We start from the raw sequence: 25,227 nt of genomic DNA on the forward strand, positions 1-25,227 counted from the left end.
GTCGAGGGCGTCCGGAGGGCCTGGCGCGGCCGCTGGAGCGAGGACACATGGGCCGGACATCTTGGTCCCTGAACCGGCTTGTCCGGCCAGTCCTGACCACAGCTGCCCTCCTGCCCTCTGGGCACCATCCTTCCAATTTCTATCAAGGAGGTTCGAAAAGAAGTAGCTGCAAGCCAGGGCCGCAGCCTATCGAAACGGAGCCTCGGGTTCAAGCCCTCGTGACGGTGTTTCCCCCAAGTCATGCCCGCTCTCGGAGCCACAGCTGGGCCCGCAGCGTCCTTCACTCCCGCCTGGTGCAGTAGGCTGGGAGGGGGCTGTGTGCATCCACCGCCTCCCGGGGACTTGCGGACACCCCATCACCCAAAGGAATAAAGTGAAAGGGCAGAGCCAAAGGCAAGTGTCCTAAAAAGGGCAGTTTGTTGTCTGTGGAAGAGGTGGCCACCCAAGACGTGAAAAATTAGGGAAAATACATCAAACAGCACAGGAAACTCCTCTTCAACAGAGAATGGCAAAAGAAGGAACAGTGCCAAACAAATCAATGAATGACTTCATCAGTATTTTTGTTTCCAGTGGAGTCCAACTCGTGACCCTTTGGGGGGTTTTTTTGGCAAAGATATTATACTGGTTTGCCATTTCCTTCTCCAAATAACTTTACAGATGAGGAAACTGAAGCAAAAAGGGTTAAATGACTTGCCCAGGGTCCTACAGGTACTAAGTGCCTGAGCCTAAATTTGAACTTCGTTGTCCCTGATTTTAGGGCTAGCACTTTATCCACTGGGCCACTGAACTGCCCATTTTTACTTTTACTTGCTGGGTTTTGTGACAGTTTTCCGATGTAATTCACATATTTGCTAAACTTGTTATTTTATAAAGTTAAAATTCATGTAAAATAAAAGGACAGATTTAAGTAAAACAGCATACTGAATTTAAGCATTTCTAAATCTTTTATAGACTAAGGTTCAACTTTTTTGGCCATTTTTAATCTTTGGTTGTCTGGAACATGATTGTTGGAATTCTAAGTTCTTCCACAAAATTACTATTTGTCTAGCTGTTGTTCAACATTTCTATTTTAATTTTAGAGATCCAACGACCTACAGAATGTATAACTTCATGAAAATTCAATAATTAGCCTTTTCCATGTTATATTAAGACTTTAAAAAGATTTTTTTTTTAAATAAAGTTTTCATCTTTGGAGATCTGAGAGTGCTGGGCCTGAAGTCAGAAAAATTTATGTTCCCAAGTTCAAATCTGGCCTCAGATGGCAAACTGTCTGACCCTGGGTGAATCACTTAACTCGGTCTGCCCCAGTTCCTCATCAGTAAAATAAGCCGGAGAAGGAATGGCAAACCACTCTAGTATCATAGCTAAGAGAACCCCAAATGGGGTCATGAAGAGTCAGAAAAGCTGAAATGACTCAAAAACAAATTTCCATTTCATTTAACAAGCAATGATGAAGACTCTTCTAATTTTCAGTGCTGTCCCTCAGAATTAAACATTTAACTACACATATATGGCCTATATTAAATTGCTTGCCTTCCCACTGGGGATGGATGGGGAAGGAGGAAGCAAGAGAAGTTGGAACTCAAAGTTTTAGGAACAGCTGTTGAGTACTGTTCTTGCATACAACTGTGAAATAAGAAATACAGGTAATGGGGTATAGAAACTTATCTTGCCCTACAGGACAAAAGAAAAGATGTGGATAAGAGAAGGGAGGAATGTTAGAAGGGAGGGCTGATTGGTGATAGGGGTAATTAGAATGCTCAGAGTTTTGGGGTGGGGGAGGGGAGAGATGGGGAGAAAATTTGGAACTCAAAATTTTATGGAAATGAATGTTGAAAACTTAAAAAAAAAAATTAAGTCCTCAGTTGTTTCCCTTTATTTTTCTCAGTTTCCAAGTATGAAGATAAGGAAAGGAGACAGCTTTGGCTACAGGGAATTTTGCAGAATCCCAGAATTTCACAGTGGTATCTCTGAATCTGGAATATTCCCTCCTTAACTGGAGTCTTGAAGTTTCTTAGGAGCAGGTATATTACAGAAATAAGAGGAAAAAAATTTTTTTTCCAAGAAATTTAGTAAATATCTTTTGAAGGGAGAAAAACAGAAGAGATTATCTCATTTTCTTATGATGAAGATCCTACAGCCCAAAAGGACTGTATTCAAAGAGTTCAGGTTAAATATAAATCTATTAAATAATAAAGGAAAAACACTCTACCCCTTGGCTGTACTTAAAAGATCCTTTGACAACTGACAGGTTTATAATATTTAAAGTGCTTTATTCAATTTATAACCCCACTTACGCATACAAAATGAAAACCTCAGGAAGATAGGAGAAACCTAGGAAAAAATCCTAGAAAGACACATTTCTATGTGACATATTTAGGGACAACCATGGATAAGAATGTTACGGAGTCGGCAGCTATGAATTGATTGTGATGTGCACCAGGGGAAGGCATGCTGACATTGATATGATCTCTGACACCTTGATCAGTTGATGTACTAGGATTACTCCTTCCTAGCTTCAGTCTTTTTTTTTTAAACTATTGGTTTGTTGGTTGGTTGTTGTCCTTTGTTCTCGAAGGAACAAAATGACATCTAAACTGTCAGTATGTCAAATGTCAAGTACCCAGAGAACTGGACTTAGAGCAGAATTCCTGTGACCCCAGACAAGTAATATTTATAAGCCTCATTTTTCTCTTCTGTAAAGTGAACATGTGGACTTGACCTCCAAGGTCCCTTCTAGCTCGAAATCACAGATCCTAGTCAAGCAAAGCTGGATAAAAGGGATGCTGTAGAAGGATATCCTCTACCTGTTATGGGTTGGTCTCAGTGGTGAGGATGTTCCAATTCTGTGATTCTGGAATGATGGCAGCTCTGCAAATGGCTTTCCCTACTTAAACTTGTTATGCTTCTGACCTGACACAGGATACTCCTATGATTCAGGCCCTAGAATGAAGCAAAACAAGAGACAAAAGCATGGAAAAGATACTTTGACAAAGCATTGGTTCAGATGGATGTAGTTCCTTTAATATTAATAAAGAGAAGTGCCCCCTTGAAGGACATGTTGACCCCTGAAAAGCCTTGACTGCTCAATGACTAGATTTTATGTTTAGGATGACTAGATTTTATATTTAGGAGATAGGGAAGTTATGACAACTGTGCCAGTTTAGTTCCCTGGATTAAGTAAATCTTAACTGTTTCCCTTTTAGGGGAATAGCCTAGCTTTCATGGCATAAACTTTAGTAGATGTTGCAAAACTACCCTAATCTATGCAAAATACGTGCTACTTTTACCATATGAGGAAATGAGCTGTAAATCCAACCAACCCTCTTATCTAGCAGGCCCAGAATAGTCATTTATATCCCTTCCAGCCATTTACTCCAGACATCTTGCCATCTGCCCTGCTGCTGATAGCTTCTCCCCTAATTGGAACAGCACCTCCATACTGGAGAGCCAGAAAAAATTTCCATTCTATTAAGGACTTAATACACCAAGTTCTAAACTCCCACCCTGGTGATTGGTGAGCAAATGAGCTGCAAATTCAACCAGTACACTGTAGACTAATGAGACCCAGAGCAGCAAACAGTTCTTCACATCTCTTCTAGGCATCTACTATGTTACCCCACAGTCTTTCTTTCTTCCTCTTCATCTTTCCTCAGTAATCAAATCAACACTATCATACTACCATTCTTCCTTGAAGGTGACAACTGTCTATGGATCAACTCATCACCTATGATGCCCCTTCCCTGGTCACTACTCTGATATACATACTGCTTCCTCCTAATAGAATGAAAACTTGTGGAAAGAAGAGACTTTTTCCTGTTTGTCTCTGACACCTAGCACAATCCCTTGTGCATATAGTATGTGCTTGAGAAATGTCTTGAATCACTTAAAAGTTTCATTTAACGTATCCCAATATATTCTGTGGCAGCCCATTACACTTTTAGACAGGCTGTATTTTCTTCCTGCGAGCTGACATTTATCTCCGTGCAACTTCTAGCCCTCTCTCCCAGCTTTGCCCCAGGGACCCAAGCAGAACAAGCCAATCCCTCTTCTACTTGACACCCCTTCCAATTATTGAAGAAAACACTCATTTTTGCCAATGTTTTCTCTTCTCCAAGCTATCCTATTTCATCAAACTTTATATGAAATAAACTTGAGGTCCTTCACCACCCTAGTCATTCTCCAGCTTAATAGTGTCCTTAAAACCTAGGGCCCCAGATCAAACATTTGTCATTTCTATCTCCACAGGTCTTGCATAAACCCCCTTCTTTTCACTCCCAGATTACACCCTAGTTCAGGCCCTCATCATTTCTAACTTGCAATTGCAATAATTTCCTAATTGGTGTTCCCACCTCAAGTATCTCCCTTCTCCAATTCATCCTTCACTCAACTACCTACTAAAGTGAGCCTGTCCCACTCCCCTATTCAAAAATTGTTCCTTATTAGCTCAAGAATAAAATGCCTTTTTGGTATTTAAAGTCCTTTACAATCTATATCCAAAATACTTTTCTAGCCTTTTTACTTGTTATTTATCTCCATCTGAATTATGTTCCACTCAAACTGGCCTTCTTAGCATTCTCACATTTTATATTCCATTCCCACATTTATGCCTCTGTATGGACTGTGCTTAGGCCTGGAACGTATTCCCTTCTCTCAGTCTCTCAGAATCCCTCAGCTTAAGTGCCATCCACCTTTTACATAAGGCCTTTTCTGATCACTCCCAATAGTTACTACTGCCTTTCCCTTAGAATAGTCTCTCTGTCTCTCCCCCTCCCCCACCCTACATATTGTAATAATACTTGTTGCTTAATTCCTTGTCACTCTACTATATTTACTTTACTAAGAAAACTATAGTGTTTGAATATTTCAAGATGATTTTTAATGTAAAACAATAAACACTAACTATTGATTAGTTTTCAAACTCAGTCTTTCCTAAAGGTAGAACATTTTTTTCTTTTTAAGTGTTTTATTGACAGTCCTTTCAGGAAGGGAAGGAAAAAAAGAAACATTACTACTCAATCACTCCTTGCCTGGACAAATGAAATAGCTTTCTAATGGTCTCCTTGCTTCAAGTCTATCCCTGTTTCCATCCAATCTTCACTTAGCTGCCAAAGTGATTTTCCTACATCTTTGGTCTTAGTGATGCTACTTTCTCTAACAATAAAATCCAGAAGTTCCCTATTAATTCCAAGATCAAAAATAAAGTCCTTGGTTTGAGATTTAAAACGCTTCACAACTTGGCCCCTTCCTACCTTCTTAGGCTTCTTTTCATCCATTACTCCTTCCCACACACTTGATGGGCTAGGTACATGGACCTACTCGCATAGCACACAACACTCCATTTCTGCTTTTGCCTAGGCCTAGGCCTGTCTCCAGTTCTTGAAATGTTCTCTCTTCCTCCCTGCCTTTTACCTTCCCTGGATTCCTCCAAGACTTGGGTCAAATCCCACCTTCTGAAGGAAGACTTTCCTTGTTCTCCCAGTTACTATTACCTAATCCTCTAAGATTACCTTCCAATTTTGTACTATGTGTACATATATCTTGTGTGTACATAATCATTTACAAGTTGTCTCCTCAACTACAATGTGAGTTCCTTGGAGTCAGGAAATTTTTTTCTTTGTATCTATAATGCCTAGCACATAGTAAAGTAAAACATTAATAAATGTTTCTTAACTGAGTGACTTGTAAAGTTGATCTTTGTCTTTTTAAAAATTTACAACTTTTAGTCTTTATTGACATTTATCTCTTATCAAATTTCATATTTCTGCCCCAAATCCTGGCCTGTCAAGATCTATTTTTACATTGTCATACAGTGGCTATGGCTCCCAGGTTCAGGTCATGTGCAGATTTGATAAGCATGCCAGCTAAGTAATTGATAACAATGTTAAACAGTACAGAACTAAACAAGGACATCTAGAGTACTCCACTGGACAGTGACATTGAATCATTTTATGCTATTCTTTGTATTTATCATCTTCAATATATTTCACTCCAGTAGGACTTCTCTGATGTCTGCTAAGGCATCCCCTCCCAGTGAAAGCTTTCCCACATTTATTACATTCAAAATGTTTCTCTCCAGTATGAATACTCTCATGTGCAATAAGATGTTTCTTCTGGCTGAAGCTTTTTTCACATTACATTACATTACATTTTCACATTACATTCAAAAGATTTTCCTCCAATATAGGTCCTCTGGTGGGTGATATGGTTTGCTCTTTGAGTAAATGATTTCCCACATTCATTACATGTGAAGGGTTTCTCTCCAGTATGGGTTCTCTAGTGAGTATATGGTCTGCCTTTTGGGTAAATGATTTCCCACATTCATTACATGGAAACAATTTCTCTCCAGTATGAGTTCTCTGATGGCTAGTAAGGCTTGCCCTTTGAGTAAAGGTTTTCTCACATTCATTACATGTAAAGGATTTCTCACTAGTATGAGTTCTTTGATAGGTAATAAGGTTTCTCCTCTCACTGAAAGTTTTCTCATTCATTACATGCAAAGGGTTTCTCTCCAGTATGAATTTTTTGATGTGTAATAAGGTGTCCCCTCCTGAAGAAAGCTTTCCCACATTCATTACATTCAAAGTGCTTGGCTCCAGTATGAGTCCTCTGATGAGTAATAAGGCTTGCCCTTTGGGTAAAGGTTTTCCCACATTCATTACATGTAAAGGGTTTCTCTCCAGTATGAATTCTCTGATGAGTAATAAGTGTTCTCCTCCCACTGAAGGTTTTTTCACATTCATTGCATTTAAAAGGCTTCTGTCCAGTATGAATTCTCTGATGTGTAGTAAGGTGCCCACTCTGTCTGAAGCCTTTCCCACATTCATTACATGAAAAAGGTTTCTCTCCAGTGTGAGTTCTCTGATGTATAATGAGGCTTATTCTCTGTCGGAAGCCTGTTCCACATTGATTACAAGTAAAAGGCTTTTCTCCAGTATGAATTCTCTGATGGGTAATAAGATTTCTTCTCTCACTAAACTTTTTCCCACATTCATTACAAGCAAAGGGCTTTTCTCCAGTATGGATTCTCTGATGAGTAATAAGGTGGCCTCTCTTGATGAAGGCTTTTCCATATTCACTACAGACAAAGGGTTTCCGTCCACTATGATGTCTCCTGTGTATAATAAGGTGTCTCATTTGGCCAAAGACTTTTCCACATGTACTACATGCAAAAGGTTTGTGTCCAATATGGACATTCTGATGACTCATTAGGCTTCCCCTATGGCTGAAAGTTTTCCCACATGTACTATAAGCAAAGGGTTTCTTTGCAATATGAACACTCTGATGACTAACTAGGTTTCCCCTCTGGCTGAAAGCTTTCCCACATTCATTACATTTAAAGAGTTTTTCTTCATTGTGAGTTTTTTGTGGTATGTCCCTTTTCATTGATGCTTTTTCACTTTGACTATGTGCAAAAGATTTCTTTCTAATATGAATCACATTATGTTTAAACAAGCCTTTTCTGTCTTTGAAGAATTTCCCATATTTATTACATATGTAATGTTTCTCTTCATTATGAACTCTCTGATGTCCAGTATGATTTGATCTTTTGCCAAATGCTTTTTCACATTCATTGGGCACATGTAGCCATCCTCTGGCATGCATTTTATGAAATTTAATTAAATCTGAGTGGTAATTAAAGGGCTTCTTGTATTTTGTATACTTACAAAGGTCCTTCTGGAAGAAGAACCTATTACTTGTAATTAAATAAGGAAAAGCCCTGAAATTTCTTCCAGGTGTCTTGCATTTATAGAGACCTTTCCCCATAGTTCTCCATGGTGCAACAAAATTTGGCCACAGACTAAAACTTCTCCTAAATTTATTACAGTGAAGTACGCTCACATTACTAAAAACTGTTCTGGAAGTGACTGTTATTTTCCTGGATTGTCTCTCCAGGTTGTCTTGTTTTTCTAAATTAACATTACATGCCCCAGGCTCTCTCATCTTTGAACACCAGGCTACTGTATCCTTTGTCAGTCCTTTCTTGAATGATGTTCCCAGGCAAATGGCCTGCATCAAACTTGAATCTTTGTGTTCAAGCCTGGTCTCCTCACTAAAGGAATCTAAAAGAAATGTTTTAAAAAGTAATTAGGCACTGAATGCAATACTGAAAGATTCTTCTTTAGAGTAAGTTCTAGATTCTATCTCACTGGAGACATTTAATTTGAATCAATCACATAAAATATAAACATTTAAGTGATTATTACATACTCAGCAATGTACTCAGCACAGGGACCACAAATAAAAAATAAAATTAAGCTCTGCCCCCAAGCAGCTTATATTCTAATGGGGTTGATATATACACAAATTGATACAAAGAAAATAAATACAGAGTGCTAAACGGAAGGGGAATACAGTAACAGATGGGGCTTTGGGAAAGGTCTCCTGGAGAAGCTGGTACTTGAACAGAGGCTTAGAGGAAGCCAGAGATTTACTGCTTTAGGGGAAATGATGCCAAAGACAAGTGAAGTGATAATAAAAGAGCACCCAACTGCACAACTAAATGCATTACATTCCAAGGCACTGACAACACATATAAAAAGTTGAATATTCTTCTGTAACATAAAAGAATAGAAATCCACAAAATAAAAAGGAAAATTAGCTCAGAAAATTGCTCATTTAGAAATGTATTCAAATTGAAATAAAGGCAGACAAAATTGACATACCTGGAAGATACCAAATGGGTAAAACTTAAGATTTACTGGGACTCCCCCAAATTGTGAAGAAAACAATTGAATCCATTTTCCAGAAGGTGGTGGTTGTTGTTTGTCTTTTGTTCTCAGAGAGAACCAGTGACATCACAAGTGATAACTTATGAACGGATACTGGATTTAAATGAGTGTATTTGCCTTAAATTCCAAAAATATTGGGGAAAAAGTAGATAAAACATAGCATTTATTGACAGCAATTCACATAGACCCATTACTGTTAATCAGCAATAATACAATCATAAAAAAGCCAAGGTCTCCCATTGCATCTTGGGCTATCTCCAGTCATCCTCATGAATATCTGGCCACTGGAGCCGGATGGCTCAGGAGGAGAAAGTGAAGCTGGTGACCTTGCACAGTCCTGCCTCACTCAAAACAAAGTCAAGTACAAGTCATGTTATCATTTCTCTGATGTCATGGTCTTCTTCAAAAATGAAAGGTGAACACATCCACAACAATCATAAGATGATCTTAAAAGTAACCCAAAATGGCATGATGTATCAAATAAAATAATGTGACTTGCACGAGGTTTTTTACAAAAATAAGAAATGACAAAACCCTAAATATAACAAACTGAAAGTGAAAAGGTAAATGACATTATTATTTAATGAAATAAGGAATCATCATTTTAAAAAACACCATTCTGTTTTAATCAGTGACTTAAATAAAGACATTTATGATAAGCCAAAGTAATTTACAAAAGACAGAAAACTGGCAAGAGTATCCACCCATCCAAATGACAGGGAGGGTTCAACGATCCAAACCGCTGTTAAAACCAGCAGACTAAACTAATGTGTTAAACCTAATGCATGGATAATGGAGATAAGTATGAACAGTTCACATCTGAGTTCAGAAACTCATTTCTGAAAGTACAAGATAGAAGAGATATAACTAGATAGCAATTCACCTTTAAAAAATAATCCAGGCATTTTTTTAGTGAGGTCAGTCAGGTGGCATAGTGGATAGAGTGCTAGCTAGAGTCAGGGTTCATTTGAACCCCTCCTGGGTTCAAATGTGGCCTCAGACACTAGCTGTGTGACCCTGGGCAAGTCACTTAACCCCATTTGCCTCAGTTTCCTCATCTGTAAAATGAGGTGGAGTAGAAAATGGCAAATCACTATAGTATCTTTGCCAAGAAAACTCCAAATGGGGTCACAAAGTGTTGGCCTAATCAACTAAACAACCACATTTTTAGTGACATGGAAGCTTAAATAAAGCATTCTCACGGAAGTCAATACATCTAACATTGTCTCATGCTGCCTTAAGAAGAATGATAAATAAAGAAAAGAGTATAGAATGGGAAAAATCAAGGCCCTCTCTTGATCAGACTGCATCTACACTACTGGGTCCAGTGTTTGAAACTACATTATAAAATGAATGGTCTTGGATTCCAAATAATGATCAATTAAAGGAACTGGGGATATATAGCCTGCAGAAGACTTCCCCCATTTCTTCCCCCTGCCCCAATACTGGACCCACGATTTCATCTGTGTAGGGAGATCCCAGTGAGAGCCGCCTAATGCAGCTAGGTTAAACACTTTGTCAGCTAGATTATATTGTGTATTCTTTATCAGGTGTGGATTGGACAATATGGCACCAAAGATCCAGCCCAACTCTGAATTTTTATGATTCTCTGATGTAAATCTCAATTATGTAGAGTTGGTATATATATTTTTAATATTTTCAAGTAAAGGTAGTAATTATGAAAAATCTGATTATGTAAAAATGAAAAAAACTAGATAAAATCATTATAATCATATACGAAAGTTAAAACTTAAAAATTATAAATCTGTAGAGAAAAGAGAGACCTGGATATGATCCGTGGCCTGGGGGATACAGAGTTAAAGGTCAAAAACCCTGAACTATTCTACAACCAGTCCAATTTTAGGGATTTATTTAAAGAGAGGAAAATGATGATGTGGGGTAGTTGAAAATGGTCACTGAACAAAAGATCTGGCCAAAAAGACAGGCTTTCTGAACATGTGGCCACCTACTAGATAGTAGAAGTATCTGTCTAAAAGAGCTCACTGACTTAACTATGGCTCTGTAGGGCATTCTTACTATATACCACCCACATCCTTCTACGGATTGTCAACAGTTTAGACTGCTACTGAAATAGCTGAAACAAGATAAAATTGAGACAGAATGATGGCCAGCAACGGAGAGTGAAGAGCAGAGATGCAATGCCCAGCAGAAACAGAAGCAGACCCAATAGGAATATAATGACATCACTAGAAGACATTTATAGCACTACATTACTGGAAACATGAGATGCTCCTTCATGCGTGTCTTCTGGCTGCATACATATGTTGGAAGCTTGATAGCCCATCAGGATAGGTACCCTGGCTCCATGGGTTCTCTCATATAAACATGTCATACAAGTGATCCCCAGACAAATCCATTCTTCCAAAGAAGGCTGTGTGTATTTATGGAATCATTATATCCAAATATGAGAAGAGGGAATTCTGTTGCTACTATTATTACTGTAATATTTCCTGACATGCCTTTACTTTGAGCTAAGTATGTTGCTTGAAGCTGACCAGTAAAAATAAACACACTAGTAGGGGCTTCTGTGCTACAGTTTGGAAAGGATTATGATCTAATAAGTATGCAGTATGTGAGGTAGCTTTGTACAAGTCTAAGGGTGGCAGTGGGTGGTTCAAGTGATACACAGCTAAAGAAAATGATAGGTGTAGAACAAAACTGTGGAGAGGTAAGAATATTCTTATCTATTTGGGAATAAAAGACACCAGAATATAATGACAAATACTTAACTATATAAAAATAATTTTTTTTCACAATAAGAATCAATATTTCTAGAATAACCAAGAAAAGAAAGAACTGGGGAAAAATGTTTGTCATCAATATTTCTTACAAAAAAATGACATGCTTAACAAAAATGACAAGAACGGAGGTAGCATAGTTTATTAGAATGTTGACTCTTGAGTGAGAGGAGCCAGATTCAAATCTCACCCCTGACACTAACTGTATGGCCTTGGGTAAATCACTTAACCTCCCTGGATGTGTTTACTCAACTGTAAAATGAGGGGGTTGTACTAGAGGGTCTCAGAAGTCCCTTCCAACTCAAGATCTATTATCCAAGAAAGTAAAAGACTTATCTGTACAAAAATATTCCTAGCAGAATTACTGGTTATGGTAAAAACAAAAGCAATATACTTTGATGTGTCCAGAAACTGGGAAAGGGGTGATTATAATATATGAAAGTAATGGAATATTATTCAGTCAAAGGATGAAAATGGAAAACCAAAAGACATCTTGGAAGACATCTAGGTCTTGGTGCAGAGAAGGGAAAGATAAGCTGAAAGAACAGCATATTCACTGACTATGACTAGATAGATAAACAGAAAAAGCAACAAAGTGATATTTTACACACAGGTGAGTAGGCAAAAAAAAGCACAAAAAGATGAATGGTGAAGTGGGTAATAGAGCTTTTCATTCAATTTTTGGAGGACCATTAATAAACATTAAGAAGTTTAGACATCCAGGTATATTTAGGGACCATCTAGTAGTTTGGGTTTTCACCTTGCACATCACACATTTTTCTTATTTTTTGGTCTTTCAATATTTCTAAATATCAATATCTATCCATGTAAATTAAATTGAAATTTATAAATAAAAACAAAAGCTAATGAAAAGTCTAAAAAAACTGTTATAATAGTATAAGGGACATCCATATGAGTGTCTGTAGAAACAATGAACAAGGAGCATGGAAAGACTTCTATGAAGTAGAACCAAGAAATCAATATACACAAATGTGTAAATGGAAAGAATATATAACATAATAGAATCTAAAATAAGATATTATAAAATGACCAAGCTTGAGCCCAAAAAAGAAATTTGAAAAGATACTCTTTGCCCCACTTCTACATGAAGATAGATGATATAAATATCTAAACAAATAGATACTAATATATTCTACATATTTACTTTCATGTGACATATAATCATATATTTTCCATATATGTGTGTGTATATATATATATATATATGTATTAGAGAAATATAATCAGATTATTTTGATGGAATGTCTAGAATTACCAAAAAAATTGTTTTTTCTTTCTCTTTGCACTTTGGGAGGGGTGGAGGAGAGATATAATGGAAAATGTGAGTAATGTAAAAACTAAAGAAATACAAATTTTCTTAAAAGATGCTCAAAGTATATATGGAATTGACACAAAACATAACAGAAATATTGATTCCATTCTGGAGAATGATTTGGAATTGAGCTATCAGAATATTCATAACAGCATTTTTGATAGTACCAAAGAATTTGAAGTAAAGTTAAAGTTCAGTGACTAGGGAGAGAATAGCTGAAAAAAAATCATGGTACATGAATGGAATGAAATGATATTGCATCATAAAATAATAAATGTTAAAAGTTCAGAAGAACCATGAGAAAATACTTGAACTGATGCAGAGAGAAGTAGACAGAACCAGGAAAACAAAATATTCAATGACTACAACAATTTCAATGGAAAGAATAATAACAAATCAAAACCACACTGGACAGTGGATAAATTTAATCCCAAGCTTAGGCCTGAAGCAGAGACGTGGAAATGTCCCAGGCTCCTTTCTTTGCAGCAATGAGGGGCAATGTGTGCAGGACTCTGCATTGATCCCCAACCCTCCGATGACTTCTAGGTAAGGGAGAGGTGAGAGTGAAGAATGGCATCTTCATTCTTGGCACGAACCTGTTTTGCTAAATTATGGTTGTTATAACAGAGAATTTCAGGGGCATGATGAGAAGTAATGCCAAAAAAAAAGGGGGGGTGGGAAGGAAACTGCATCAATAAAGCATTTAAAATAATGTACAGAAAAGAGAGATTCAGAGGGAGACAAATAAGTACAACACATTTGAGGTTAAAGTGTTGAATTTATTATATGTATATATATATACATACTTATATACGTATACATATGGAAACATAATGGACACAGATTCACAGTTTCATATGTAATCCTCTTATTTTGTTCTTTGCATATGGGAATGTTCATGTTGGGTGATGTTTATCAAGCTCAGCATAACAAAAAATAAAAATTTAAAAGAAAAGGAAGATGATGTTAAAAAATCTTTTTTACATTTAATTCAAAAAAGATATTTAAAAAGATATGAAGTATTTTTAAAAATATATTTTTAAATTTAAAAAATTTTTAAAGAACTTTTTTAAAAATTTAAAATTATTTTTAAAACACAAAAAGCAATAGCTGTAAAAAAAATTGTGTTTACTCTCCCAAAATTGTAAAAAGGCAAATGAAAACATCTCTAATGTCAAATTTATTCAATTCAAAAGAAAGCTGTGAAATATAATGCCAGGGACTCCAGAGACAAAGAGTCATGATTTTGCTCAAATGCTAAAGCTATTGAATGGTGTAATCATTTCAGAAAGAGCTACAAAAGGGTCAGGATGGCGCCCTTCCAGGGAGGCACCCTACCAAAAGCAGGGAATGGCTGGCTGCAGTGATGCCCAAAGACCTGCTTTGTATTCACTCACCTAGAGAGGTCCCCCTGAAGACTTCTGGTATCCATTGTGCTTGTGGTTTTGCCAACAGGGAGATCACATCCAGTCTGGAAACAGGAATCCCTACACATGGGGAAAGAAATGAGAGCAAGGGAGAGCAATCAGAATTTAATTCTGTTCATAAAGAAGCAGACTGGGGGGCAGAGCCAAGATGGCAGAGTGAGAGCAACTACTCACTTAAGCTCTTAAACAAACTCATTCAAATACCTCTAAAAAGAGAGTCTGACCAGATTTTGGAGGGGCAGAATCCAATAGGAGACAGACTATGGCAGATTCACAGTCCAGGACAGACTAGAAGGTGGACAGGAAGGTTCTGTTTCATGGGGGTGGAGGAGCACACAGCCCATAGCCCACAGGCTGAACCAGTGTGTCCCCATTGTAGCAGGGCCAAGCAGAAAGCCCTGGGAGCTCTAAGGCAGCTGCTGCACTGGAGGATCTCAGGCATATCAGCCCAGGATAGGAGCTCAGTGGAACAGAGTGAGTGAGAGCCACAGAGCCCCAGGTGTCTGCAGAGACTGCTCCTGAGACTATCAGCCCAGAGATTAAATGTCTGTAAGTCACCTACTTGAGTTTCCAGGAGCCAAAATAGTGGAGTGATTGGTAAATGCTCTCTCCCCCTCCCACTGTTGACCTTGAAAGAACCATAAAATATTTCCCCAGAAAAATCCTGGAACAGTGGGATCAGCAGAAGGAACAAACAGTTTCATAGCACGTGAGGCTAGGAAAATCAATAAGGAGGATCTCTCTTGCTGTGGTGGAAGGAGACCAGTGCAGGACTGGAGCTGTCCCAGACAGCCCACCTCAGCAAACTGAGAGGAGAACTGGAGTCTCAAGAGGGTGGAGCCCACAACTGCCAACACCAGGACCCCAGGCGTGCCTGAGAACACCAGGGGAATTGGTAAGACGCTAGGGCAGATAGGATCACCAAACGCTGATCTTGCCTATGCTCGATCTCAGCAGAGGAGATGTCCTGTGGCCAGATCATCCCTCCCCCACACTTAAGCTAGCTCCAGGGTAAATTCAGGGAAACACAAAAAGACTTCACTGTGCTTTCTCACACCAGTCAGCTCAGGACCAGTTAAGCTGCAGCACTTTAGCTTCTAGTTGAAAGAACCAGAGGCTACAACACACAAAGCCTCATCATCATGAGTAAGAAGCAAAGCAGGAAAGAAAAGACCATAGAATCTTTCTATGGGGACAAGGACCAAAACACAAATACCAAAGAGGTCAGCATTGAAACTGTACTCCCATCTGAAACTTCAGAAGGGACTATGAACTGGTTAGAAGCACAAAGAGCACTCTTGGAAGAGCTGAAGAAGGATTTTAAAAGCCAAATTAGAGAAATAGAAGAAAAACTGGTCAATGGTTTTAAAAGTATGAAAAAAGAATTCATGGTGAGAACAGCTCCTTAAAAAGGAAAATTGGACAAATGGAAAAGGAAGCACAAAACCTAACTGGAAAGATTGAACAAATGGAAAGGGAAGTACAAAAACTAATTGGAGAAAATAACTCCTTAAAAGGAATAATTGGACAGATGGAAAAGGAGATACAAAAATTAACTGAGGAAAACAATTTGCTAAAAATTGGGCAAATAGAAGCTAATGACTCTATGAGACATCAAGACTCAGTCAAACAAAATCTAAAGAATGAAAAGATAGAAGAAAATGTAAAATATCTAATTGGAAAAACAACTCACCTGGAAAAAAGATCCAGGAGAGAAAATCTAAAATTATTGGCCTACCAGAAAGCCATGATGAAAAAAAAAAGCCTGGACAATATCTTCCAAGAAATCATAAAGGAAAACTATCCAGAAGTCCTTGATCCAGAGGGTGAAATGTCATTGAAAGAATCCACCATTCACCTCCCAAAAGGGATCACAAAATTAAAACACCAAGGAATATGGTTGCCAAATTCCAGAACTATCAAGTGAAGAAGAAAATACTGCAGGCAGCCAGAAAGAAACCATTCAAATACTGAGGAGCTACAGTCAGGATCACACAGGACCTTGCAGCTTCTACATTAAAAGATCGAAGGTATTGGAATATGATATTCTGTAAGGTAAAGGAGCTGGGACTACAAGAAGGAAAAGAAATTGAACAAGCCATCAATGAATTCCCTAGGAAAAAATCTCCAGGGTCAGATGGATTTACAAGTGAATTCTATAAGTATTTAAAGAGCAGTTAATTCCAATACTATATAGACTATTTGGGAAAGTTGCTAAAGGAGTCCTCCCAAATTCTTTTTATGATACAAATATGGTTTTAATACCTAAACCAGGAAGAACCAAAATAGAGAAAGAAAATTATAGACCAATTTCTCTAATGAATATAGATACAAAAATTTTAAATAAGATTTTAGCAAAAAGAATACAGCAAATTATTGGGGCAGTTAGGTGGTGCAGTGGATAGAGCACCAGTGTAGGAGTCAGGAAGACCTGAGTTCAAATCTCATCTCAGACACTTGACACTCACTAGCTGTGTGACCATGGGCAAGTCACTTAACCCCAACTGCCTCATCTTGGGTCATCTTCAGTCATCCTGATGAATGTCTGGTCACTGGGTTCAGATGGCTCTGGAGGAGAAGTGAGGCTGGTGACCTGCACAGCCCTCCCTCACTCAAAACAAAGTCAAGTGCAAGTCATGTCACTATTTCTCTAATGGCATGGTCTTCTTCAGCAACAAAGGACAAACACACACACAGCAAATTATCAAGAGAATAGTACAATATGATCAAGTAAGATTTATACCAGGAATACAGGGCTGGTTCAATATTAGGAAAACTATTAGAATTATTGATCATGTGAACAACAAAACTAACAGAAACCACATGATTATCTCAATAGATGCAGAAAAAGCTTTTGACAAAATACAACACCCATTCCTAGTGAAAACACTGGAAAACATAGGAATAAATGGAACTTTCCATACCATAATAAGTAGCATCTACCTAAAAACTTCAGCAAGCATTATATGCAATGGGGATAAGCTAGATGCATTTCCAATAAGATCAGGGGTGAAACAAGGATGTCCATAATCACCACTATTATTCAATATGGTACTAGAGATATTAGCTGTAGCAATAAAAAAAGAAAGAGAAATTGAAGGAATTAGAATAGGCAAAGAATAAACTAAGTTAACACTCTTTGCAGATGATATAATGATATATTTAGAGAATCCCAGAGATTCAAGTAAACAACTACTTGAAATAAACAACTTTGGCAAAGTTTCAGGTTACAAAATAAACTCACACAAATCTTCTGCACTTCTGTATATTACTAACAAAGCCCAACAGTAAGAGACAGAAAGAGAAATCCTATTTAAAGCTAAGGTAGACACCATAAAATATTTAGGAGTCTACCTGCCAAAACAAACCTAGGGACTATATGAACACAATTACAAAACACTTTTCACACACATAAAGTCAGATCTAAGTAAGTGGAAAAATATCAGTTGCTCGTGGGTAGGCAGAGCCAATATAATAAAAATGGCAATTCTACCTAAATTAATTTACTTATTCAGTGCCACATCAATCAAACTGTCATAATTATTTTCTAGAGGTAGAAAAAAATAATATCAAAATTCATCTGGAAGACCAAAAGGTCCAAAATATCAAGGGAACTAATGAAAAGAAATGCTAGTGAAGGTGGCCTAGCTCTACCAGATCTCAAATTGCATTATAAAGTAGCAATTATCAAAACCACCTGGTATTGGCTAAGAAACAGAAGGGTAGATCAGTGGAATAGGTTAGGTACTGAAGGCACAGGAGTCAATGAATATAGCAATCTACTGTTTGATAAACCCAAGAACTCCAGCTTCTGGGATAAAAACTCACTGTTTGACAAAAATTGCTGGGAAAACTGGGTAACAGTGTGGCAGAAACTAGGCACAGGCCAATGCCTGACACCATACACAAGAATAAAGTTCAAATGGATACATCATCTAGGTATAAAGACTGATACTATAAACAAATTAGGGGAACAAGGAATAGTGTATTTATCAGATTTATGGAGAAGGGAAGAATTTTTGACTAAAGAGATAGAAAACATTATAAAGTGCAAAATGGATAATTTTGATTACATTAAATTGAAAAGCTTTTGCACAACCAAACCCAATGCAACCAAGATTAGGAAGGAAGCAGAAAACTGGGAAAGAATTTTTGCAACTCATATCTGTGATAAAGGTCTCATTTCTAAAATATATAGAGAACTGAGTCAAATGTTCAAGAATACAAGTCATTCCCCAATTGACAAATGGTCAAAGGATATGAACAGGCAGTTTTCAAAGGAAGAAATTAAAGTTATCTATAGTCACATGAAAAAATGCTCTAAATCACTACTGATTAGAGATCCAAATCAAAACAACTCTGAGATCCACATCACACCTATCAGATTGGCTAACATGACAAAATAGGAAGATGATAAATGTGGAGAAGATGTGGGAGAGTTGGAACACTAATTCATTGTTGGTGGAGCTGTGAACTGATCCAACCATTCTGGAGAGCAATTTGGAACTATGCCCAAAGGGCTACAAAAATGTGCATACCCTTTGACCCCACAATATCACTTCTAGAACTGTATCCCCAAGGGATCATAAAAATGGGAAAGAGTCCCACATGTACAAAAATATTTATAGCAGCTCCCTTTGTGGTGGCCAAAAACTGGAAATCGATGGGATGCCCAACAACTGGGGAATGGCTGAATAAATTCTGGTATATGAATATAATGGAATACTATTATGCTGTAAGAAATGATGAACAGGAAGACTTCAGAGAGGCCTGGAAAGACTTATATGAAGTGATGCTGAATGAAAGGAGCAGAACCAGGAGAATTTTGTACACAGCAACAACCACAGTGTGTGAGGAATTTTCTGGTAGACTTAGTACTTCATTGCAGTGCAAGGACTTAAATAGTTCCCAATGGTCTGTTAAGGTAAAAGGCCTTCTGCATCCAGAAAAAGAGATGGAATTCAATCACAGAATCAAGCAGATCATTTTCTTTTATATTATGTTTTGGTTTATGATTTCTCCTATTTATTTTAATTCTTCTATGCAACATGAATAAGATGAAAATGTATTTAATAGGAATGTATGTGTAGAACCTATATGAAACTGTATGCCATCTCAGGGAGGGAGTGGGGAGGTAGAGGGGAAAGTGGGGAGGGAGGGGAAAAATCTAAGATATATGGAAGTGATTGCAGAACACAGAAAACAAATAAAATGATACTAATACTAGAAGAAGCAGACTGACTAAGTTGCTCCCTTCCCTGCATCCCTGCCTGCCTCCTCACTCAGTCCTGGATGGGTTGCTTTTCCCCCTTTTCTTTCTTGCCCATCCAAAGGGCTTCATGTTTCTCGTTCTATTAACACCAGCAATTTCATGTTTCTAACAGGTTTCCCCAACCCCCCAGCAGCTGCTGCTGTTCCTCCTTCCCAGGAGGTTAGACCTGCCACTGAAGGTCATGACAGCACCAGCCCTACCTTGGCCATCTTCGCCCCCTATTCCAAGAAAAGAAAGTTAAACGGCAGCAGCAGCAACCAAAAAGAAGACTCTGATCCCATCCCTTGTTCCTGCTCCTCTTCTCCCCAACTCCCTTCCAAGAACTCCTCCCCAGCCTCTTCTATTTCCTCCTGCCCAGGGATTTCAGTTGCTATCCCCAACCATCACCACCTTCAGAAGCAACTGCATTTGGAAGACTCCTTGGATTTTATAGGACTTGATGTGAAGATGGCCGAGGAAGAGGCATCTTCTTCTTTATCTGGTCTTGATGTAAATCAGCAGCAGGAACTTAAAAACAAAAACTTATTAATCTCCTCGGTGGCTAAAGGGCACCATGCAAATGAGTCGACCAGAGCCCCCACTACTACCACTAGCTTCACCAACAGCAAACCAGGCTTAGCCAAGAAACTGGTGATCAGGAATTTTAAAGACAAACCTATGCCAGAAAACTATACAGATGAAATCTGGCAGAAACTGAAAGAAGCAGTGGCAGCCATTCAGAATAGCACTTCAATTACATACAATTTAGAAGAACTCTATCAGGCTGTTGAAAACCTCTGTTCCTACAGGATTGCTGCAAACTTATACAAACAGCTGAGACAGATCTGTGAAGAGCACATCAGATCCCAAATTCACCAATTCCGACAGGATTCACTGGATGGTGTTCTGTTTCTAAGAAAGATAGATAAATGCTGGCATAATCACTGCAGACAAATGTCCATGATTAGGAGTATTTTTTTGTTCCTGGACAGAACGTATGTTCTTCAGAATTCAGTGTTGCCTTCCATTTGGGACATGGGTCTAGAATTATTTAGGACCCATATAATTAGTGATCAGAAAGTCCAGAGCAAGACTATTGAAGGCATTCTCCTTTTGATTGAGAGGGAAAGGAATGGGGAAGCAATTGACAGAAGTTTGCTTCGAAGCCTTCTGAGTATGCTTTCAGACTTGCAAATTTATCAAGATTCTTTTGAACAGAAATTTTTAGAAGAAACAAATCGGGTATATGCAGCAGAGGGTCAGCGTTTAATGCAAGAAAGAGAAATTTCTCAATACTTTCATCATGTCAACAGACGTCTCGAAGAAGAAGAAGACAGACTGATCACCTGTCTAGATCTGAGCACTCAGAAACCACTGATTGCTACTGTAGAAAAGCAACTTCTAGGTGAACACTTAACAGCCATCCTTCAGAAAGGCTTACGTTCCCTTCTAGATGAAAATCGAACTCGAGATTTGTCTCTGCTCTATCAGCTGTTCAGCAGGGTATGCGACGGGATTCCTGTTCTCTTGCAACACTGGATTGAATACATCAAGTCCTTTGGGAGCACAATTGTCATTAATCCTGAAAAAGATAATACCATGGTGCAGGAATTGCTGGATTTTAAAGATAAAGTTGACCATATTATTGAAGTCAGCTTTATGAAAAGTGAAAGGTTTGTCAATGCTACAAAAGAAGCATTTGAAACCTTCATAAACAAAAGACCAAATAAGCCTGCTGAACTCCTAGCAAAGTATGTGGATTCAAAGCTCCGTGCAGGTAACAGAGAAGCTACAGATGAAGAACTTGAGAAAATATTGGACAAGATCATGATTATATTTCGGTTCATTTATGGAAAAGATGTCTTTGAAGCCTTTTATAAGAAGGATTTAGTCAAAAGACTGTTGTTTGGAAAGAGTGCATCGGCAGATGCCGAAAAGTCAATGCTTTCCAAACTCAAGCATGAATGTGGAGCCGTGTTCACCAGCAAACTGGAAGGGATGTTCAAAGACATAGAGCTGTCCAAAGATATCATGGTTCAGTTCAAACAGTATGTGCAAAACCAAAACTTTCCTGTTAGCATTGAACTAACCGTAAATGTCTTGACAATGGGTCACTGGCCAACCTACATGCCTATGGAGGTTCACTTACCAGCTGAGCTGGTAAGACTCCAGGAGATATTCAAGGCTTTTTACTTGGGTAAACACAGTGGGAGGAAGCTTCAGTGGCAATCAACACTAGGACATTGTGTACTAAAGGCAGAATTTAAAGAGGGGAAAAAGGAACTCCAGGTCTCTCTTTTCCAAATGCTGGTGTTGCTCATGTTTAATGATGGTGAAGAATTCAGTATAGAAGACATAAGGCAAGCTACAGGAATAGAGGATGGAGAATTAAGGAGAACACTTCAGTCATTAGCCTGTGGCAAAGTTAGAGTTCTAACAAAATATCCAAAGGGCAAAGATGTGGAAGATGGTGATAAATTTACTTGCAATGATGACTTCAGACATAAACTCTTCAGGATAAAAATCAATCAAATCCAGATGAAAGAAACAGTAGAGGAACAAGCTAGCACTACAGAAAGGGTCTTCCAGGACAGACAGCATCAAATTGATGCTGCAATTGTGAGAATCATGAAGATCAGAAAGGCTCTAGACCACAATCTGCTTGTTTCAGAAGCATATAATCAGTTGAGGTTCCCAGTTAAACCTGCTGATCTCAAGAAAAGAATAGAATCCTTAATTGACAGGGACTACATGGAAAGAGACAAAGAAAACCCAACCCAGTACAACTACATTGCCTAAAACGTTCATCTTTGAGCCCTTGCTATATCACACACCGTTGCCAGTAGATAAACTAGTTTACTGTTTCAATTAATTGACTTCTTTCCTACTACTGATGACTGAGTGAATGACAGCCATTTTTTCAGTGGTTTATATGCCCATTTAAAGAGCATAGTTTACATTAAAGAAGAATGCTGTTGAATCCTTTAGTTGATGACAACAAATTCTTAACAATCTTTCATGCTTCACTTGAAGTCTCTGAAAGGTCCCTGTGGTTGACTGAGAAGTGGAGGATATAGGGGGTGTGGGGGAGAGTGTGTGGATTCCTTTATGCACTATGACTAGGAAGCAAAATGTGGGTTGTGTACAGGAGGTTTTTATCCAGGATACCTTAGAGTGCAAGTAAACATGACACACCTTACAGAATTCTAGATGAATATATTGGACAGGAAAAGCACCCTGAGCTTTGGTTACTCACCTATGTTTTGTGCTTTTCTTTGCAAAGAGAACAAAGTGGTCAAATATATTGACATTTGCTACATAACATCCTGTTTCACTGAAAAGAGGTTTTTTAAAACAGCTCTTACCCAGAGAAAACATCTTTAAGTTTTAGGAGGTGCTGCTCCTGGATATCAAACAGGTAAAGCTTTTAAGAATCACAATTTTGTGAAAACAAGCCCCTGTGAAGCTGCAAGTGATACTGGCCCTTCACCCAGCCATGCTGGCTTCCTAGCACAGTGAAGGCCTCTTCCTGGACTGAGGTTTCTGAAAGCATCCCAGAATCTCTATCCATTTGAAGGCAAATGTTTTCTCTCATCCTTATTCTACTTTCTGGAAAGTCCTAGAATAGAAAAGTTTCAAGAATCTGAGAATTTTCAACAAGAGTACATGCTGATTCTTCACCGTATCTTAAAATCACTTGCAATGTGAGGAAGTGACACATAGCCACAAGACAGAGATGCCACCTACTGTGCAAGAGAAAGTCCCCAATTAGGAGGACTGACCATGGGCACAGGGAACAAGATGATTGAGTTTTCCAAATTGGGAGGTATCTGGTGACTACAAGGGCTGCTTCTCTCCCACTACGCATATGTATATCAGTGAGATTTATGCTACAGCCTGGAATGCATCAAGTCCACCCTGCAGTGCAAGCATGAAAAAAGGGGTCTTCAAAAAACCCAAACTAGTGTGATATTTTGTAACACTGCATCCATACTACCACTATTTTGAAGCCACATGGAAGGAAGGATGTTGATCCTAGCCTTCATTTTGCCTTTTCTATTTGCCAATTAAATTTCCTTAAGCCCTCTCTTGTTAGTGGCCTTCTGTAGCAAAATGTACGAAATGCTCCTCTCTTATGGAACTTTTTCATGTGAACATGGTTATCTGACAAGAGGTTGAATTGGTAAGCCTTCCTAAACCTTTCTTAAACAGCAGCTTCTCCATGTCCTAGATCTCAGCTCCTTCCTTCCTTTTCTGCCCAAGACTTATCGACAAGGAAATTGCTGCCAGTTACCACCATCCTAATCTTCCCTCACTAAACCAGAAAGCACCTCCTGTATTCAGTGTCCTTCTCCACCTATCACTGATTAAGCTCTCTCCTAGGAACCTTACCAGTCCCCCCACCATTTGGAAGTTAGGTAGGTCCCTTCCTCCAATGAGATATTTCACATTATCTTCCATTTTTTCATTCTTTTGGTTTTGTTTTGTAATTTCTTGGTTTTTCATAAAGTCATTAGCTTCCATCTGTTCCATTCTAATTTTTAAAGAACTATTTTCTTCAGTGAGTTTTTGAACCTCCTTTTCCACTTACCTAATTCTGCTTTTTAAAGCATTCTTCTCCTCATTGGCTTTTTGGACTCTTTTGACAATTGAGTTAGCCTATTTTTAAAGGTGTTATTTTCTTCAGCATTTTTTTGAGTCTCTTTTAGTAAACTGTTGACTTGCTTTTCATGATTTTCTTGCAGCATTCTCATTTCTCTTCCCAATTTTTCCTCCACTTCTCTTACTTGATTTTCAAAATCTTTTTTGAGCTCTTCCATGGCCTGGAACCACTGCATATTTATTTTGGATATTTGGGATGCAGAAGCCTTGACTTTTATGTCTTCCCCTGATGGTAAGCATTGTTCTTCCTCATCCAAAAGGATGGGAGAAGGTATCTGCTCACCAAGAAAGTAACCTTCTATAGTCTTATTTTTTTTCCCTTTTTGGGCATTTTCCCAACCAATTACTTGACTTTTGGGTCCTTTGTCAAGAGTAGGGTATACTCTGGGGACCTGTAAGTTCTCAGTTCCTCCAAGGTGGCACAATCAAGGGAGAGGAGTTTACTTCTCAAGGGCCTCCAGCTCTGCCACGCCAGCACTCCTCCTTACCCCAGCATCATGCTCAGGGCTGAGGTTCAGATCAGCTGCTCATTTCTCCCAGGAGCTTTAAGCTGAGGGCTCCAACAATGGATGCTGGCTGCTGCCTGCAGTGGCCACTTGTTTTGTAAATGCATTATTCAAGAATTTTTTCTTAACCATCCATAGTTGAAGAAAAAGTGAAAGGCAAAGTTTATGGGTGTGTTTATATACACATACATATATACACATATAAAGGTTATGGTACATAGACATACAAAGGTTGCATCTACACACACACACACACACACACACACACACACACACACACACACACACATAGTTTAAACAACAACAAAAAAAGAAGCAGGCAGCTCAGAAAATACAGAGGCTGATACCGAGCACCTTTTCTATCCCAAAGAAGCAGAGGTCACAATTCAAGGTCGAATTCCACAGCCATCTATAATCACTGTCCCAGATATACATGCTGGCAGATAAAGCCTAGAAATCTTCCATCCAAGTCATGATCAGGGCAAAGGTCACTCTTTATCCACCTGGCCTTGACTGTGGATGATGGAGCCAAACTCCTGAATGCTTACAGATCTCTT

At 38.4% G+C, this 25,227-nt stretch overlaps 2 protein-coding genes across 2 annotated transcripts in view; one reads left to right on the forward strand and one right to left on the reverse strand.

The window, feature by feature from the left end:
• Positions 1–5,702: 5,702 nt before the first annotated feature.
• Positions 5,703–25,227, reverse strand: part of LOC140525310 (uncharacterized) — a 31,887-nt gene continuing 12,362 nt past the window's right edge. The window contains 5 exon segments of the mRNA XM_072640576.1: positions 5,703–6,134; positions 6,136–6,290; positions 6,293–6,486; positions 6,488–8,063; positions 14,222–14,311. Of these exon segments, the coding sequence (XP_072496677.1) occupies positions 5,955–6,134; positions 6,136–6,290; positions 6,293–6,486; positions 6,488–8,063; positions 14,222–14,311 (2,195 nt within the window). The 3' untranslated portion in view covers positions 5,703–5,954.
• On the forward strand, positions 10,637–23,589 carry LOC140525309 (cullin-4B-like). The gene is made up of 2 exons (XM_072640575.1): positions 10,637–11,421; positions 19,636–23,589. The coding sequence occupies exon 2, from the start codon at positions 19,971–19,973 to the stop codon at positions 22,299–22,301; it is 2,331 nt and encodes a 776-aa protein (XP_072496676.1). The 5' UTR covers positions 10,637–11,421; positions 19,636–19,970; the 3' UTR covers positions 22,302–23,589.

Source organism: Notamacropus eugenii, chromosome 2 (assembly GCF_028372415.1).
Source record: "Notamacropus eugenii isolate mMacEug1 chromosome 2, mMacEug1.pri_v2, whole genome shotgun sequence".
NCBI classification, from domain to species: domain Eukaryota; kingdom Metazoa; phylum Chordata; class Mammalia; order Diprotodontia; family Macropodidae; genus Notamacropus; species Notamacropus eugenii.

Coding starts and splice junctions, on each gene's coding strand:
- LOC140525309 (XM_072640575.1), top strand. CDS start 19,971: ATGGCCGAGGAAGAGGCATCTTCTTCTTTATCTGGTCTTGATGTAAAT.